This window comes from Mixophyes fleayi, chromosome 6, assembly GCF_038048845.1.
Source record: "Mixophyes fleayi isolate aMixFle1 chromosome 6, aMixFle1.hap1, whole genome shotgun sequence".
NCBI classification, from domain to species: Eukaryota; Metazoa; Chordata; class Amphibia; order Anura; family Limnodynastidae; genus Mixophyes; species Mixophyes fleayi.
Genome location: NC_134407.1, coordinates 215,327,850 through 215,346,205, shown reverse-complemented (window position 1 = coordinate 215,346,205; position 18,356 = coordinate 215,327,850). Strand labels below are relative to the sequence as shown.

At 43.3% G+C, this 18,356-nt stretch overlaps 2 protein-coding genes across 2 annotated transcripts in view; both read left to right on the top strand.

Moving 5' to 3' along the window:
- The window catches only part of LOC142095479 (uncharacterized), a 37,472-nt gene extending 29,362 nt beyond the window's left edge, over positions 1 to 8,110 (top strand). Inside the window, exons 11-15 of the mRNA XM_075178424.1 lie at positions 319 to 501; positions 581 to 704; positions 795 to 883; positions 1,316 to 1,424; positions 6,607 to 8,110. Of these exons, the coding sequence (XP_075034525.1) occupies positions 319 to 501; positions 581 to 704; positions 795 to 883; positions 1,316 to 1,424; positions 6,607 to 7,670 (1,569 nt within the window). The 3' untranslated portion in view covers positions 7,671 to 8,110. The remainder of the gene's footprint in view (positions 1 to 318; positions 502 to 580; positions 705 to 794; positions 884 to 1,315; positions 1,425 to 6,606) is intronic.
- A 9,812-nt stretch (positions 8,111 to 17,922) lies between these two features.
- The window catches only part of LOC142095478 (uncharacterized), a 50,502-nt gene continuing 50,068 nt past the window's right edge, over positions 17,923 to 18,356 (top strand). The window contains exon 1 of the mRNA XM_075178423.1: positions 17,923 to 18,042. Within this exon, the coding sequence (XP_075034524.1) occupies positions 17,962 to 18,042 (81 nt within the window). The 5' untranslated portion in view covers positions 17,923 to 17,961. The remainder of the gene's footprint in view (positions 18,043 to 18,356) is intronic.

The following is an 18,356-nucleotide window of genomic DNA, read 5'->3' as shown; positions in this document are numbered from 1 at the left end:
TTCGTGCTATATAAATGGATGCTAATTAATAAATTAAGCTGTGTTTCGAGATTACCACACCAGTTATTTCTGTTCACCACTTTAAACTGGCAGCAGAAGGGTCAATCACAAAGATTATTTTCTGTTATTGGTTAATGCAGTCATCTCACACACCCTCTGCAGCATCACACAGCTCCAGTATTTGGCCAGGGGTATGAGATGAACTGGCTTTCTGAGACCATGAGAATATATGTTTATTTTAGTATTATAAATGATAGATCTGTGAAAAAGAGAATTGCATCTACTCTTTGTGCTGATTGTTTCCCCTTTAATACACAGGGTCACAGAGTGGTGAAGAAGTCTGGTGTGTCACCCAGCAGCCATCCCCATGTGTCAGGAGGACTGAGCAGGACCCAGAGCCCCATCACGGTGCCTCCACCTCACTCACTGATACATGAGAGAAACAATGACCAGAGGATTCTAGAACTCGCCAACAAGATCATTCAGCTGCTGACTGGAGAGGTAACTGCTGGGAATGGGACATTATACAGTAACACCAGGGGATGTGTCTGGGTGATGACTGTATCATTGTGTGTGTCAGGTTCCTATAAGGTGTCAGGATGTCACTGTCTATTTCTCCATGGAGGAGTGGGAGTATTTAGAAGGACACAAGGGTCTGTACAAGGACGTGATGATGGAGAATCACCAGCCCCTCACATCACTGGGTAAGAGGGAACTGTTTGATTATTGTAAAGGAGAATGGAGTTTTGAGATAATTACATATGTATAATTCAGCTATTGTGTGTTTCCTACAGATGGATCCAGTAACAGAAACACCTCAGACAGATGTCCCCGTTCTCTTTATTCACAGGATCATATAGAGGAAACTCACAATATCCCACAGGTAGATAGAATTGAGGGTCTCAACAAATACCATAATACAAATGTGACTGTGCAATATATGATCTCTAGAGAAGTTGGGGTGATCTTATAACGTGATATTCTTCTGTTTAATCTAATCAGTTATTATTTTATTGTTTTGTGGGTCATTTATAGTGAGGCCCTGATTGATATTGAAGTTATATAGGGGGAGACCCTAAAACTTTTACTTCACATAACTTACATATACTTGTTAGCCCTGTTCTTAGGAGAACTAGTTGATTGATATTTGTTGAAACTTACTTGGGTTAGAGTAATTGTATTGCTAAAAGCGATATGTAGAAAACCTGAAATATGGTCTGGTTTCGAAGGTATAAAATTCCCCGGATCACAGAGGGGTCATTTTATTAAATCAGCCATTATTATAGTTTAATTTATAATTTTGTGGCTTACTTAGGGAGAAGACCTGACTGTTATTAAAGTAGAAGATCAAATGGAAAAAGAGACGTATGTGAGGGGTGATCAGCAGTGTAAGGAGGAGGAAATCCCTACAGATATCAGCACAGGTGAGTAATACACACTAAATACAGAAGTCACATATTCTCCTTGTTCAGTCACTACAACAATCTCTTATTCTACACCCTCCTCTGTCTGTACAAACTGATGAGGAAAAGTATCTGCCCAGTGGGGGAGTCAGGATCCATCAGCCCCTATTAGACTCCTGCTCTCCTCACATCGTATCCATGTGTTACCAGCTGCCATGTTCCTCCCTGTAACTACCAGATATGACATTACCCATGATCCTCCCCATGTACTACATTACATTACTCATGATCCTCCCATGTACTACATTACATTACCCATGATCCTCCCATGTACTACATTACATTACCCATGATCCTCCCCATGTACTACATTACATTACCCATGATCCTCCCCATGTACTACATTACATTACCCATGATCCTCCCCATGTACTACATTACATTACTCATGATCCTCCCCATGTACTACATTACATTACTCATGATCCTCCCCATGTACTACATTACATTACTCATGATCCTCCCCATGTACTACATTACATTACTCATGATCCTCCCCATGTACTACATTACATTACTCATGATCCTCCCCATGTACTACATTACATTACTCATGATCCTCCCCATGTACTACATTACATTACTCATGATCCTCCCCATGTACTACATTACATTACTCATGATCCTCCCCATGTACTACAATACATTACCCATGATCCTCCCCATGTACTACATTACATTACTCATGATCCTCCCCATGTACTACATTACATTACTCATGATCCTCCCCATGTACTACATTACATTACTCATGATCCTCCCCATGTACTACATTACATTACTCATGGTCCTCCCCATGTACTACATTACATTACTCATGATCCTCCCCATGTACTACATTACATTACCCATGATCCTCCCCATGTACTACATTACATTACCCATGATCCTCCCCATGTACTACATTACAATACTCATGATCCTCCCCATGTACTACATTACGTTATTCATGATCCTCCCCATGTACTACATTACATTACTTATGATCCTCCCCATGTACTACATTACATTACCCATGATCCTCCCCATGTACTACATTACAATACTCATGATCCTCCCCATGTACTACATTACGTTATTCATGATCCTCCCCATGTACTACATTACATTACTTATGATCCTCCCCATGTACTACATTACATTACTTATGATCCTTCCTGAGCGTGATCTCATGTGACATTACCTTTGATCCTTTCTGAGAACTACCGCAGCATTATTAACCTAAGCACTGATGGTAATAACACCTTTGTATGTGATCTCCTGTACTGAATATATTCTTATTCACCTGCACTAATATGGCACCTGCATACATATCTAAATAAAATGCCCCCTTTTGCTTAAGTACTGAGTGTGCCACATTGAGGGCTGCGGTGAGGGCGATGGCAGGACCCAAGTGTATAAAGAGTTGATTTGTGTGTTCCAGTGGGTTCATTCTATTCTGGTCTGTTCATCTGCCTGTTCGATTTTGTGCTCTGATGCTTGAGTGTTTCTGAACTCCCAAGGGAGATGTCCCTAGCTAGAGACCTAGACACCAGGGCAATTACAGAGATCACAAGAAGGACAAGACTGAGTGTGAGGTCAGAGCAGGACACTGCTGGCCTGATGTGCATGGGAGTCACATGTCTAGACTGAGAGGAACCAGATAAACTTTCAGACTGCTATTACCTGTACACCAACTGCAGTTGAGAACACGTCAAGAGAGTCTGTATGTCAATGTCAGCTTTGCATTGTGAGTTCTATAGATTGATAATATAATTACTGCCATGTAAGTGATTAGAAGACATGAGGATAAGATGTCAAGTTGTGTAGAAAGGAAAGATGAATCTGTAGTTAAGTGACTGTAACACAATACATTATATATATATATCTAATCAAAATGATCTGGTGTTCATACAGTTCATCAGATGTAGCTGTGCACCGCTACAGCTGCTGCATCTCATTACACCTGTTCTACTATTACCAAATCTGTATGTGTAAGGTCACCTGTTTGCTTACTTTAATCCATAAGATACAGATGTTGGAGAGACACAGCTAGAGTGGGTGGTAGACCCAACATTACTATAAGGTAGGAGCTTAGTGTAAAGCACTTGCACCACCTACACGGACAAACGGTTTATATAATGTCATGCAACGTGGGGCTCTACAAGATGGCACAATGAGCACCCTAAAGCCCAGGTCATTGGCTCAAGCTGCAGGATAGGAAAGTTTAACAGTCGACCCACTTGAAACACAACCTTTTGTGACATCCATTATCATCATCTGGAATCCCCAAAGGTACCCTGAAAGGAGAGATGTCCCACAAAACATCTAACTAAACCTTTGTGAAGACGTTCTGTGACAAAGGGACATCACCTACCAGAAATCTAACAAGGACGTCTAAAAGCAGCATGTGGGGAAAGTGGGAGATTTACCTTGAGATTTACTGTGTGTCTATTCTCCTGAGATTGGTGTTAGTGAAGATTGCTGGATACCTCATCTATACCAAACCCAGCAATGAACTTGGGCAAGATAGAGAATCCTTCCCACCTTACAGACCAAGGTGATGGCAAAGCAGGTAGAAGAAGGGCGAATCAGTGAGAAGCCTGCTGATATATATCTGGCCAGTAGGTGCATATCAGACACTCACGGCAGAGCAGAACTTTGTTGCAAGGAAAAAGGAGAGAACGTCCAAGGGGAGTAGAGCAGAGATGTGAGCAGTTGACCATGTTTCAATAGTTGATGTAGAGAGATGGATACACTGCAGTCTACTGGAGAGAATGTGGAAACCTTCAAAAACTTATACAACAAGCTGATGCACTGAGACTTTACATGAAGAGAGGTTACCAGGGAGTGAGCACAACCACTAGAAAGACTGTTGCTGCCAAGGAAGACACCAAAAGCAACATATTAACAAGGCCTGTCACATGCTGTAACTGGTATCTTTTGCTCTCTTTCAATTCGGCAATAAAATTGCAGCATCTATAATCATAGAAATTACTGAGAACAATACTGCACCCCAGGTTGCTTGAGCTAACTTGGTATCATAACATGTGGATTGTCTTATCATATCTGCCACTTCCCCCGGATCTGTGACATTGTGGGCTGCTTACTTCAATACTGCGAACATGTTGCCGGTCAGAGTCCCAAACAAAGACAGATTCCTCTTCTCCTGTGCAGCCTGATGGCAGCAAACTCTGTAGCCAGGTTTGGAGTAACTTTCGACAACACTGTTTCAGAAGCCTCCTGTAACTTGAGGAGTTCCCTCTCTATGGGCAGAGCAGTCTGTGTTCTGTGGACGTTTCCCTCTGGGAACTAAAGAATCCCCGTTCCTTGGTGGCCATTTTGGGACTGTCATGCTGTAGTTCTGCTCAGCAAAGGGATGTCATGTTGCAGCGGCCATTTTGTGATTCCCAATGCTGCAGTCACCAGCACGGTTCATCCACAGTTTGTTTTGGTTTCTTCAGTAGGTCCACAGTCGCAGCCTTGATCAGGGCTGCCTCTGACTATAGCTCGTTGCCTGGGGTGGTGTTGTGATTCACTCGACCAACATAAACTTTGTAGTTGTGTTACAGGACTAAACCATTAACACAGAATTATCCAGCTATGCTTAGTTAATCTAAATAGGAGAAAGTGAATGATCTCAAGTCACTAGATTGCCGGCTGTGCTGGGCGTCAGACGCTGGGATGCAGTTGGATGAGAGAGAGTAACGCTCCTGTGATGTAATTATTGAGTGTGGACCGAGAGCTCTGTGTTTAAAAAGGTAACGTGTTCTGGTGGATTATGCTCGTTTGTCCCAGGGTTTGTTCAAGTCTGGTCTGTTCATATACCTGTTTGAATTAGTGCTCTTGGATGCTTGGTTGTGTTTGACCTCTGATGGAGATGTCCCCAGAGAATCTGGTGCAGTTGCAAAGCTTGAGCTGGAGATCCTGAGAGTGATAAGACAGTGTGAGGTCAGAGCAGATAATGTGACTTGCATGTGAGTCTAAAGTCTAGAGTGTGAGTGAACATTGTTAAAAGTGAATGTTTTAGATTGTAACTTGGATTACAGGTTGCACAGCGGTTCCTAAAGTGTGTGTCGCGACTCCCAGGGGTGCTGTGGCGCTGTCACAGGGGTGCTGTGGCCAGGAAGAGAAAAAAAAAAAAAAAGACCAATCCAGCGGCGCCAGGGACCCAGCATCCTCCTCCCTCCTCGCTTCTCACTAATTGTTGGTCATGACATCATCACGCCCGACATTCAGTGACAAGCGGCAGGGGAGAGGATGCTGGGTCCCGGGCACCACTGCATTGATAAGAAAAAGGAAGAAAAGACAGAAGTAATAGAAGAAAGAAGGTCAAGTATGGTTAGTAAAGAAACGGAGAGGAATGGTGATAGGAAACAGCAATGGAGGGGCAAAAGAATGAAGGAGGGGGCAGAGTGAGGGGATGCAGAGGGGGCAGAGTGAGGGGATGCAGAGGGGGCAGAGTGAGGGGATGCAGAGGGGGCAGAGTGAGGGGATGCAGAGGGGGCAGAGTGAGGGGATGCAGAGGGGTCAGAGTGAGGGGATGCAGAGGGGTCAGAGTGAGGGGATGCAGAGGGGGCAGAGTGAGGGGATGCAGAGGGGGCAGAGTGAGAGGATGCAGAGGGGGCAGAGTGAGGGGATGCAGAGGGGGCAGAGTGAGTGGATGAAGGGGCACAGTGTGAGTTAGCTGTAAATTATTCTTTGACAGAAATATTTTGGAGGGGTGCCTTGAAAAAATTATGGAGACTCTAAGGGTGCCGCAAACTGCAAAAGTTTGGGAACTACTGGGTTAGCATATAGGTAAGGTGTCTGAATCTAGTCCAGAAATCCCAGTACCAAGCCCAGATGTTGCACCCATACAGAGCTCAGTCCCTAGTAGAAGAGATACCAGGGCACCTTCTTCTTCTAGGTCCACTGGAGAGATTTCACAAATATGTTTCACCATCCTTAGGGCTCCTGGGTCCTTATCTCGCTCAGTTGTCTTAATTAATGATGTCATCTTCTCTCTTGTCATAAAGTCCTAACCGATGAGCGGTCGTGAATAACAATGTAACATCATAGCATGTAATGGAAGCTTTTTAATATATGAATTCTTCATTCAATTAAAAAACAAATCTGTTCTGCAGAAATGTGCATTTCCATATATTTATTTTATTTCCAGCAGATAAACAACACATCTGGAATAACTCGGGGAGACATCTCATTTTATCTCCAGATTGTGAAATGGAACATAACAACATCACACAAAATTTTTCAGGAGAAAACCCCATTACCCCAAACATACATGGATTACTTCACTGTGTAGATATATCATCTGATCCCTCAATTAATGAGGAATGTTCACCTGACAACTCTGATATTGTTACATACAGTAGAGATTATACAGACGATAAACTATTTTCATGTTCTGAATGTGGGAAGTGTTTTAGACAGAAATCAGAAATTGCTCATCATCAGCAAACTCACACAGGTGAGAAGCCGTTTGCATGTTCTGAGTGTGATAAATGTTTTAAATGCAAATCAAATCTTGTTAGACATCAACGACATCACACAGGTGTGAAGCCTTTTTCATGTTCTGAATGTGGGAAAAGTTTTAAACAGAAGTCAGATCTTAATAAGCATCGTATAGTTCACACAGATGAGAAGCCATTTTCATGTTCTGAATGTGGTAAAGGGTTTAAACAGAAATCAGATCTTAATAAACATCATATAATTCACACAGATGAGAAGCCATTTTCATGTTCTGAATGTGGGAAATGCTTTGCACAGCAATCAACGCTTGCTACACATCAGAGTGTTCACGGAGGTGAGAAGCCATTTTCATGTTCTGAATGTGGGAAATGTTTTACACGGCAGTCAGTACTTACTATACATCAGAGAGTTCACACAGGTGAGAAGCCATTTTCATGTTCTGAATGTGGGAAATGTTTTACACGGCAGTCAATACTTCATACACATCAGAGACTTCACACAGGTGAGAAACCATTTTCATGTTCTGAATGTGGGAAATGTTTTATACAGAAATCAAATCTTGCTGAACATCACCGAACTCACACAGGTGAGAAGCAATTTCCATGTTTTGAATGTGGGAAATGTTTTAGACAGAAATCAAATCTTGCTGACCATCAGCGAACTCACACAGGGGAAAAGCCATTTTCATGTTCTGAATGTGGGAAATGTTTTACCCATAAATCAAGTCTTTGTAAACATCAGCAACTTCACACATGAGGGAACACAATTTATTTGGGTTTATAAAAATACAGGAATTTTTATAAACCCAATTGCATCAGTCTTTGACACACTATAATATTACTATTGAAAAATATCATGAAAACATTACAGCGCTAAATGTCATAACAAGAATGAGTCTTAAAAAAAATCAAACTCCCTGTGGTAGAAAAAGATAAGACAAACTGGGTATAATTGCTCCAATAGAAATAATTAATAATAAACACAAAATATACACATTGTCTTATCTTTTTCTGCGATAGGGAGTTGGATTTTCTTGAGACTCATTCTTATTATGAAATTTAGCGCTGTTATGTTTTCTTGATTGTTTTCTGAAAAGGGTTTGGCTTCTACCCTTTATGTAGCACAGCTGCTAATCCAAATTGTTTTTATTAACTCAGCGCAAGACCCGTATATTTTCCTATTTTATCTTGTTGAAGTTTATCTTATCTATTTTATCAAGCATGAAAACAGTTTTAAAGTATATTGGTGTTCTTGCTTAATGAAGGGGATGTACAATTTCCATCATTACACATATATTAATATTTCACGACTTAATTGCAATCCACCCATAGCTGGAATTTACAGTACTGTGCAAAAGTTTAAACAGGTGTGAAAAAAATGCCGCAAAGCTAGAATGCTTCCAAAAATAGAAGTGTTAATAGTTTATTTTTATCAATTAACAAAATGCAAAGTGAATGAACAGAAGAGAAATCTAAATCAGATCAATATTTGGTGTGACCACCCTATTCCTTCAAAACTGCATAAATTCTTCTAGGTACACTTGCACACAGTTTATGAAGGAACTCAGCAGGGAGCTTGTTCCAAACTTCTTGGAGAACTAACCACAGATCTTCTGTGGATGTTGGCTTGCTGAAAACCTTCTGTCTCTTCATGAAATCCCAGACAGACTCGATGATGTTGAGATCAGGGCTCTGTGGGGGCCATATCATCACTTCCAGGACGCTTTGTTCTTTACGATGAAGATAGTTCTTAATGACATTGGTTGTATGTTTGGGGTCCTTGTTCTGCTGCAGAATAAATTTGGAGCCAATTGGACACCTCCCTGATGGTATCACGTGATGAATAAGTACCTGCCTGTATTTCTCAGCATTGAGGACACCATTAATCCTGACCAAATCCTTAATTCCATTTGCTGAAATCCATCCCCAAACTTGCAAGGAACCTCCACCATGGTTCACTGTTGCCTGGAGACACACATTATTGTACTTTTCATATTCACAGTTAAGACTTCACTCTGTTTCAATTAACAACAGAAGACAAAATCAGAGAACCGATGTTCAGATTTTCGAAGCAAAATAAGAAAGCAAATTAGCTTACCTTCTTATTGTGGCCGTGATGTGTGTTTACTATTAAAGCAACATTACACTTAGAACTGATGTTCATACAACTTCCATTTAATTTTATTTACTGTATTTCTGCATTGTGTAGTGTAACGCTGGGGACCTAAGCGGGCCGCACATACACTTTAGATAGCTCCCCTGCCGGCAGAGAACTACATCTCCCAGCATGCAGTGGGAAGGGGGAGTGTGTGAAGGAGCCACTACAAATGACTGTTGGAGATTCTGAGAGCCAGACATTCTGGGGGAGACCCCTGCAGCCTGTCAGAGAGAGAGAGAGAGAGAGAGAGAGTAACAGGGGTCTGAAAGACACCCTGAGACAGTGGGGATTAATTTACAATTTACAGTGGGAGAGCTTACCAGATACCGGAGCGCAGTAAACCCAGTAACTCATGTTTACTTTGTAATCAATCTACTTTCGGTATTTTTGTTACTAGTTATGTAGGGAATAGATGGGTAGACCTAAATAATGTTTTATAATACCATTTTTCAGAACTGTGATATAGTAACAAGGGTGTTGTGTAGGGAAAGATAGTTAGGGGATAGAGACTAAAATTGAGGGAAATTGTACCAAACATCTTGACATTATTTGCTGTCTGTGGGAAAAGCCCTCACTGTGTGTTGAGCCAGATTGTACTAAAGTGACTGTATGCTTACACCTAAGAGGAAAAGAGGGCACAGCGGGGGTGTAAATTGTATTCTACATTCATGGAGAAGAGTAAGATTACAAAGTGATGCCTGTGGGGGATTATCTGTGTTTGAGAAATACAGATAACTGTGACATTGCTCTGTGCTATTTGTAGCCGTAATGCCTGTTTGCTCTGTGAAGGAGATGAAGAAATACCCATTAGTAATACCTGCTAGAAAGACTGAATAATTGCACTCATCTGTTTATTATACAAATGTTTTGTATGATATGTGCTAGTGAAATTGAAGCAATTGTTATTGAGGTTAATGTATATTGCTAGTGGGAAGTATTGTGACTAGAGTAATATTGCAGGATAGCAATTAAAGGGATTAGAGGTACCTCTTAGTGGTATATAACAAGTGAGACACGTTTAAAGTGTATTTAGTATTAGTTAGTCCTGTTCATTTGATATAGTAGAAACGTGTGTACCTAAATTGCTGTGTATTTATTGTGTTTGCTGCACCCAACGTTACCCTTAAACCACTGCTTGATTTAGAGATATATTTTAGATATATAAAACTTACATAACCTTTAGGAGTCTACACCTCACTAATAAACGTGCCGGTGTGGATTCTAAAGACCAGCCTGGTGTATTGTTACTACATTTGTGTGTGTCTGTGGTCTTAAGTAGGAGGCGGAGGGGTCCTTAGTCTCCCTCTGGTGTTGGTCATTTCAAGAACATTACCGCACGAAGAAGGGTCACACTGATCTGTTTTGGGTCTCTGATTTCACAGTGTATGTGTGATAATTAGGGTAACATAATGAACTAGAATAATTTAATAAAAGTCATCGATAATAAAAAGGGATTGCTTAGATTGAATAAGCGGATGTTACAGGACCATTATTTTCATAATGTACTTTGTGGATAGTAAAAAAGTGCAGACTTAATACATTTTTGATGAAAGGACCATATTATAGAAGAAGAAAAGCCGGGACAACTATTCATCATGGATGACCCCAATATCTTACTGTGACAGGATAGACCTCCTATGCCACCCTGTCATGCTGGGGACCAGCTGCCAAATGCGCCTCCTCTAAACACTGTAGGAGGGGATCTGCTGCCATTACTACACTCCTTCACCAACACATAGAACCGCTTCTTTCTGGGTAACTCTGCTAGTACACCTCCTTCCTGAGCACCTGGTCTGGTACCCCTGACTTCTTCCTTCAGATCAGGTTTGCTGTGGATGGATCTCCCTGGCCTCTCACAATGGTCAGAGCTGGAGGGTAACGGGCACAATGTTGTTATTAGATGCTGGGTCTCAACTTCAGAACAGCCGGATAACTGATTAGGGTGGTCTAATCTGTAGGTCACAGCAGGTAAGTAGGCGTCAAAGCAGGATCATGAAGCAGTGATGTTTATTTCTCAAAAAAGGTCCTTAGTGTGATGAAATGTAGTATATCTAATCACTGATTGTAATTTTCTGTTGAATTTATGTATAACACTGAATATTTTATGTAACCTTTCAAAGTGTATTTTGTTAACTGACCTGAGTCTGACCTAGGCAAGTGTCAATGGTCTTGTGAAAGTAGCCAGGCCCAGAGACAGATAAAATCTCTGAGTAGTTTGTGTATGCAGATGAGTTAGACTTAGCCAGGCCAAACAAGCAGAAGTGAGATCTCAGGTCCTGTGAAAATGCCAGGTCTCGGGACATCCATAATTTACTTTCAAAGCTCTGTGTCATTTGGGGCATCAAACTAATTTAGGTGAAAATTAAATTCCTAAGGTGGAGGGTGAAGAGCCAACAGGAAATGGTTTAAAAATCCCTTGTATCAGTAATACAGTGTTCATTTCTTTGAGGGGGGTCTATCACAACTGAAATGTGCCATCCTTTTCAATGTGTATTCCTTACACGCCAATTCCTGAAGTTGTAACTAGGCACTCTGGTTTTTATTTCCCATTTTATTTTTTAAAACTTATTTGTGCCATTTATTGTATGTCTGTTTATTTTGTAAAGTAAAGCCTTGGAAATATTTTTCAGATTAAATATATTTAATCTAGTATATTCTCTGTGATTCTTTGTGAATTTATGAAGCCCAGGGAGGCTCATGCTACATGTGTATGTGATTTAGTGTGAAACATTAATAAGTGGTGTTGGTGAACGTAAGGACGAAAGAATAAATCCTTCGTGGTGGCAGAAAAGGTGTGTTAATTAACTAAGGTAACACCAGTCATGACAAGCTGTTCAGATTGCTGTATCTGAGACAGGCTGGGGTGTTCGTGACAAACTGGTGGCAGCTTGGCGGGATTGATAATATTTTTCTTTTTATCATAAGAACTTGAGTAAATTAGTGGTGTGTGATTCTAGAGAGAGTCGGCATCCTAATTGACCGAAGATTAAGCTCAAGCCTTTCAAAATTTTAAAAGATACACTGTGCAAATAGTTTTTATTCCCCTCCCTTGTTTTTCTTGTCTATTTTTTATTTGGTGGAAGTGTGAGGTCCAGGATGACCGCTGACTATAGGCATTTGAAAAGGGAAGATCTTTTGACCTTGTGTGTTTACAGAGGAATTGTCGACCCCGGCAAGAACAGAGAGCAAATTATTCAAGCGCTTATGGATGCTGATCAGAAGCTAAGTGCCAGAGGAGGCCAGGGAGAAAGCATCTATGCTTCAGGAGAGCAGTAACACTGTACATTACCACAAATACCTCTGTTGAACCAAGTGAGAAATCTACCCTGGACAGTTACATGCATGCTGTCCTCAAACAGCTGAAGGATACTGATCCTGTAACATCGTTGCAGCTGATCCAGCAACTCCAAGAGGATACTGAACCCTGTGCCGCTGCAGCCAGGGAGATTGCTGAACATCGCACAGACAGGGAGGCTGCTGAACGTCATGACAAAACGCAAATACCAGTTAGAGCTAGCCAGGCTCAATGCCAGTCGGCAGACCGAGGTCCGGGTAGGAAAAAACCCAGGCACGACCAATTCCCTGTGTTGGAAAAGGACGGTGACCTTGATTTGTTCCTGAGGGGATTTTAAAGGACTTGCCGACAGTTCAGAGAGTCCACATAAGCTGGGAAGCTTGGAGCTGGATACCAGACATGTGAGATGATCCAGGGTGTGTCAGGATCAGAACACAGGAGTTACACTGAGCCACCACCCGCAGCAGAGACAATTGTTGAACTGGCCCAGACTGTAGGGAGAGTAAGTCTTTTAAGGGCCAGAGACAGGTGAGCACGATCCAGATTCAACGACAGCTTAACCCTCTGTAGGCAGGATCAGGGGAAGGCCTAGCATCATCTAGGGAGGAGATGCAGAACTGCAGCCAGAGGCAGATCGTGACAAAGCCTATGGGTAGGGAACTGGCATCAACTGGGAGTTATATTGGGCTCACTAACAGACCCTTATAGAATGGTGCCCTGGGGTACTTTCCAACTTAGACAGACATCAATTTGCAATAAACAGAAGGTTAATTTAGTTTCTCGGAAACACTAAAATGGCTGTAACACTAAAATAATTGCACAGTACACGGTATGCGACAAAACCAAACACCTAAGGATTACAATACTTTACAAAAATGAGCTTCGGTCATTGGTTGCAGAGGTAGTCCTTTTAGATATGCAAGGAAACTCCAGGGATTCACCAATCTCTCCTCTCTGCCTAATACAGCAGCGGTCTGCCAAATCCATCACCCTGCTTTTGGCGGGCACACAAAAATGAACAGACTCTGTTATGGATCAGCTATCGGCAAAGTCCATGCAATGTCTGTACAGTCAATCCCTTGTCCTGAGCAGTGTTATATTCGGACAGTCTAGTGGAAGCCGAAACCTCCAGCCAGTCCTGTCAAGTCAAAAGAGAATCCTTATCCTTCTTGGACAGACTTTTTAAGCACTCCTGAATTACTGTGGTCCTTGGGGGGAGTGGGTGAAGGAAGAAATACCCTACTATAGAGACCTCATTGGGTGACCATAATATATTGGGGTAATAGTCAGATACTGGTGTTACTTTACCACACTAAAGCTAATGCCTTCCATAAGCCTTTTTTTTTTTGTTATTGAAAGCCAGGAAAGGTGCTTCCTTCACCCAAGTGCCCAAAAAAGTGCAAACGCACAAAAATGTGCACAGGGGTGCAGCATTTAGTCTCTCTTCTAAAGAAGAAGGACCCCTCTATCCCTGAACCTGGGGACCAAAAGGTTCCTTAGGGGAGCAAGGGTCTTCAGACCTCCTTCACCACAATGCTTGCCGGGGCCCTTTTGCCCAGGGTTCTGCCGGAGCTTCCCCCAGGACACCAAATTTCTGCCCCCCTGGAAAGGAGGGTGGATGTTGGGGGTTTCGGGTTAGATGTCAGCCACAAGGATCACACCACCTCTCCTAGATTCAGTGTAGCTGAAAAGTGGGACTTGTGCATTGTTCCATACTCTCAAGCCAGGGTCACCACTCCCCAAGTGATTTCAGGCACCCCTGGATCGCTACTCTGGGTCCAATATGTCCCAGGCCTCTTGACAAGAGGACCAAGACAGCCCATCCATTATGTGAGGGCCCTACCTACCCTCATAAGATACATGTGCCAATATAACATAGTTTTAATAGGAAAAATGTATTCTTGCTTGTTTACTGCATTTCATGGTTCATAGTGTGGAAACTATGTATAGTTAATCTGGTAGGTAGTGGTGTGGTGGTTTCCAGTGTTACTGCTATTATGTTTCAAGGGTGGTTATGGGTGGTTAACGGGACCAGCATGGGTTGCAGTATCCTGTCCCACCACTGAGACAGCTGGAAGCTGAACCTCAGGGAAAAAGCATGTCAGGGGAGTTGCATAGCCCTTCTCAAGACCAAGCCCCTCAGTACCTTGATTAGGTCTACACTGTTTAGGGCTGTAACCAGCTAGACAACCAGGAGTCATACCAGCAGGGAGTTTGTGGGTTTGGGGAGGGACAGCCCTGTAACAGCCCCTTATCACAGCTGCCAATCCCTGAGGGATAATATATCTAAGCCCAATGGGCTAGTCCTGAGAGCATGGGAAATTCTTCACTTGCTTGGGCTCTAATACGCTACACTGGGCTCTCAGCCCCTCCAGGGCCACTCTCGCTGCTGCCACACTGCCCCTTGCAGCTGTTCTAACTCTGTAGGGTATCTATTTCTTTCCTTGATACAGCCATACTGCTGCAGACAGTGATGCCCCCCCCCCCCCCTCTTTCACTGGGGTCCCACTTTTACCTCATTGTTCGACGGCTCTTCTAATACACTGTGGCCCACATAGCTACCAGCCACAAACTCACTCCCAGTAGATAGCAGGGAACCCGAGACCAAGGGGGCATATACACCCGGGCTGGTCCCATAGTGGGCTACCTTGTGCTGGGTTACTGGGCTACATGCATTTATTTTCCTTTAAATATTCCTAATAGGCTGCTGAGCGGAGTCCCCCACCCAGGCTAAAGTTTGCCAGCCCTCCTGTGCCCGAGACCTCTTCTTCTGCGCCCTGAGGCCTCGGATATCACATTCTGCCATGACTCCCCTCTAAACGGGAAGCCTGAGTATTGTATAGTCTCGGTCCAAAGAATTATGAACAGAGGTTCATCATAGAGGGACATATGAGTCTCAGGTCCCATGTGACCAGCCCAGCAGTTATACTGGGTATTTTTGTGCCTCGGTCACACAAAATCACAATGACGCGGCTGTCACCATCACCACTTCCCCTATGAGACTCACACCTCAGCACCAGCTCACCCTCCCGGAGACCCAGGCTGCAGTCATGAAAGAACAGTTGTTATCCCCGGGGATTCCGTCCTCAGAGCATAATCTGCACATATGTAAAGATCTGCCCAAGACTACACTAATGAGGAGATGGGGCTTAATAAATGTAACCAAAGCTCTTCCTTCCCCACCTCCTGGTGACTCAGGAGGTTCCACTCCCACAAGGTGCAGACCCCAGAACAAGACCTTGTGCTTGATGGATATTAGGACATCCTGCTCACTGCTCCAGCACCAGCTCATCTCCTGGGACCACCTGATCATCCGGACCCCGCCCCCAACCTGCTCACTGCTCCAGCACCAGCTCATCTCCTGGGACCCCGCCCCCAACCTGCTCACTGCTCCAGCACCAGCTCATCTCCTGGGACCACCTGAACATCCGGACCCCGCCCCCAACCTGCTCACTGCTCCAGCACCAGCTCATCTCCTGGGACCCCGCCCCCAACCTGCTCACTGCTCCAGCACCAGCTCATCTCCTGGGACCACCTGATCATCCGGACCCCGCCCCCAACCTGCTCACTGCTCCAGCACCAGCTCATCTCCTGGGACCCCGCCCCCAACCTGCCCACGTGTGTAAGCCCCGCCCTGCAGGCGGTCTGTGTAGATATACTGGAGGTTAGAACTGGTCACGTGGGAATTAGACACGAGCTGCTTATAACGAAAGAAAATATAATCCCTTCCCATGAAGTCACAGCCCTCATTTGCATAGATACGCCCCTCTCACCAGCTGATCAGAGGCAGCTCTGCCTCCAGTTACTCTGTCTGCACACGACGGCGGCCATTTTGTTGAAGCTCATCTTGGACCGGAAATCCACTGTACTGTAGTAACCGGGAGTTCTCTGTAACGTTTCCGTGGGTGAGTGAGGAGGAAGCAGCGGGGACGTCTTGTTTTTACAGGTATCAGGTGTTACTGACATTATTATAACAATATTATACAGGTGGAGCAGACTCCAGTGCAATGTTATTATTATACAGGTGGGGCAGACTCTGGTGCCGTGTTATTATTATACAGGTGGAGCAGACTCTGGTGCCGTGTTATTATTATACAGGTGGAGCAGACTCTGGTGCCGTGTTATTATTATACAGGTGGAGCAGACTCTGGTGCAGTTTTATTATTATACAGGTGGAGCAGACTCTGGTGCCGTGTTATTATTATACAGGTGGAGCAGACTCTGGTGCCGTGTTATTATTATACAGGTGGAGCAGACTCTGGTGCAGTTTTATTATTATACAGGTGGAGCAGACTCTGGTGCCGTGTTGTTATTATTATACAGGTGGAGCAGACTCTGGTGCTGTGTTATTATTATACAGGTGGGGAAGACTCTAGTGCCATGTTATTATTATACATGTGGAGCAGACTCTGGTGCCGTGTTATTATTATACAGGTGGAGCAGACTCTGGTGCTGTGTTATTATTATACAGGTGGAGCAGACTCTGGTGCCGTTTTATTATTATACAGGTGGAGCAGACTCTGGGGCAGTGCTATTACTATACAGGTGGAGCAGACTCTGGTGCTGTGTTGTTATTATTATACAGGTGGAGCAGAGTCTGGTGCCGTGTTGTTATTATACAGGTGGAGCAGACTCTAGTGCTGTGATATTATTATACAGGGGAAGCAGACTCTGGTGCCGTGTTATTACTATACAGGTGGAGCAGACTCTGGTGCCGTGTTATTATTATACAGGTGGAGCAGACTCTGGTGCTGTTATTATTATACAGGTGGAGCAGACTCTGGTGCCGTGTTATTATTATACAGGTGGAGCAGACTCTAGTGCTGTTATTATTATACAGGGGAAGCAGACTCTGGTGCCGTGTTATTACTATACAGGTGGAGCAGACTCTGGTGCCGTGTTATTATTATACAGGTGGAGCAGACTCTGGTGCCGTGTTATTATTATACAGGTGGAGCAGACTCTGGTGCCGTGTTATTATTATACAGGTGGAGCAGACTCTGGTGCCGTGTTATTATTATACAGGTGGAGCAGACTCTGATGCTGTGTTATTATTATACAGGGGGAGCAGACTCTGGTGCCGTGTTATTATTATACAGGTGGAGCAGACTCTGATGCTGTGTTATTATTATACAGGGGGAGCAGAGTCCTGTGACCTGGGGAATTGTCACTATGTGTTGTGTCCTCTATGTAAGCCCCTGTATTGATATTAATGATGAATAATTTCTATTTGCTGGATGAGGGGTCTCTAGACATGTTCCCCATTTTCTGTACATACGGAGGGATATTATATTTTATAGTAAATTATATGTCCCTTTCCTGTCGCTTTCCTGCTTCTCCATATACGCAAAATAGAGATTTACTATCGCTCATAATAAAATGAAAAACAGATAAATGAGAGAAGCAGGATGGTGTACATTAGTGCACTGTGCTTAGTACAGTGGGAAATTATGTAGTTGAGGAATATTATAAATACTGCCCCTATATAGCTTTATATAAATGTTGTATTAATCAATTTTCCTAATTTATTCTATATTTCTAACCCATCTATAGGGCACACTTTCCTGTATATATCATCTGCCTGTCTCACGGAGAATGGACGAGGAGGACAAAAATCACATGACTGAGAGGATATTAAACCTCAGCCTGGAGATCATCTACCTGCTGACTGGAGAGGTGAGGGATTCTGGGAATATCACAGTGACATCACTATTCAGGCAAGCTTATAAAATTCCTAGGGTACCCTATTACCACCCTTTACACAGTTCACAGAAGGCAACAACTCTGACCAACATTGCTGTCCGACTATTTCATATAGCCAACTAAGCACTTTATACCTTTGCAAAATGGCTGGACCAATATACAATATGTGGCACTTACCCTCATGTATCGAACTTCCATTGTAGATTTCAAGATGTGCTCCCAGATAACCACGGGAGTTATTTCTGTTCATGACTATAAAATGGCAGCAGAAGGGCCAATCACAAAGA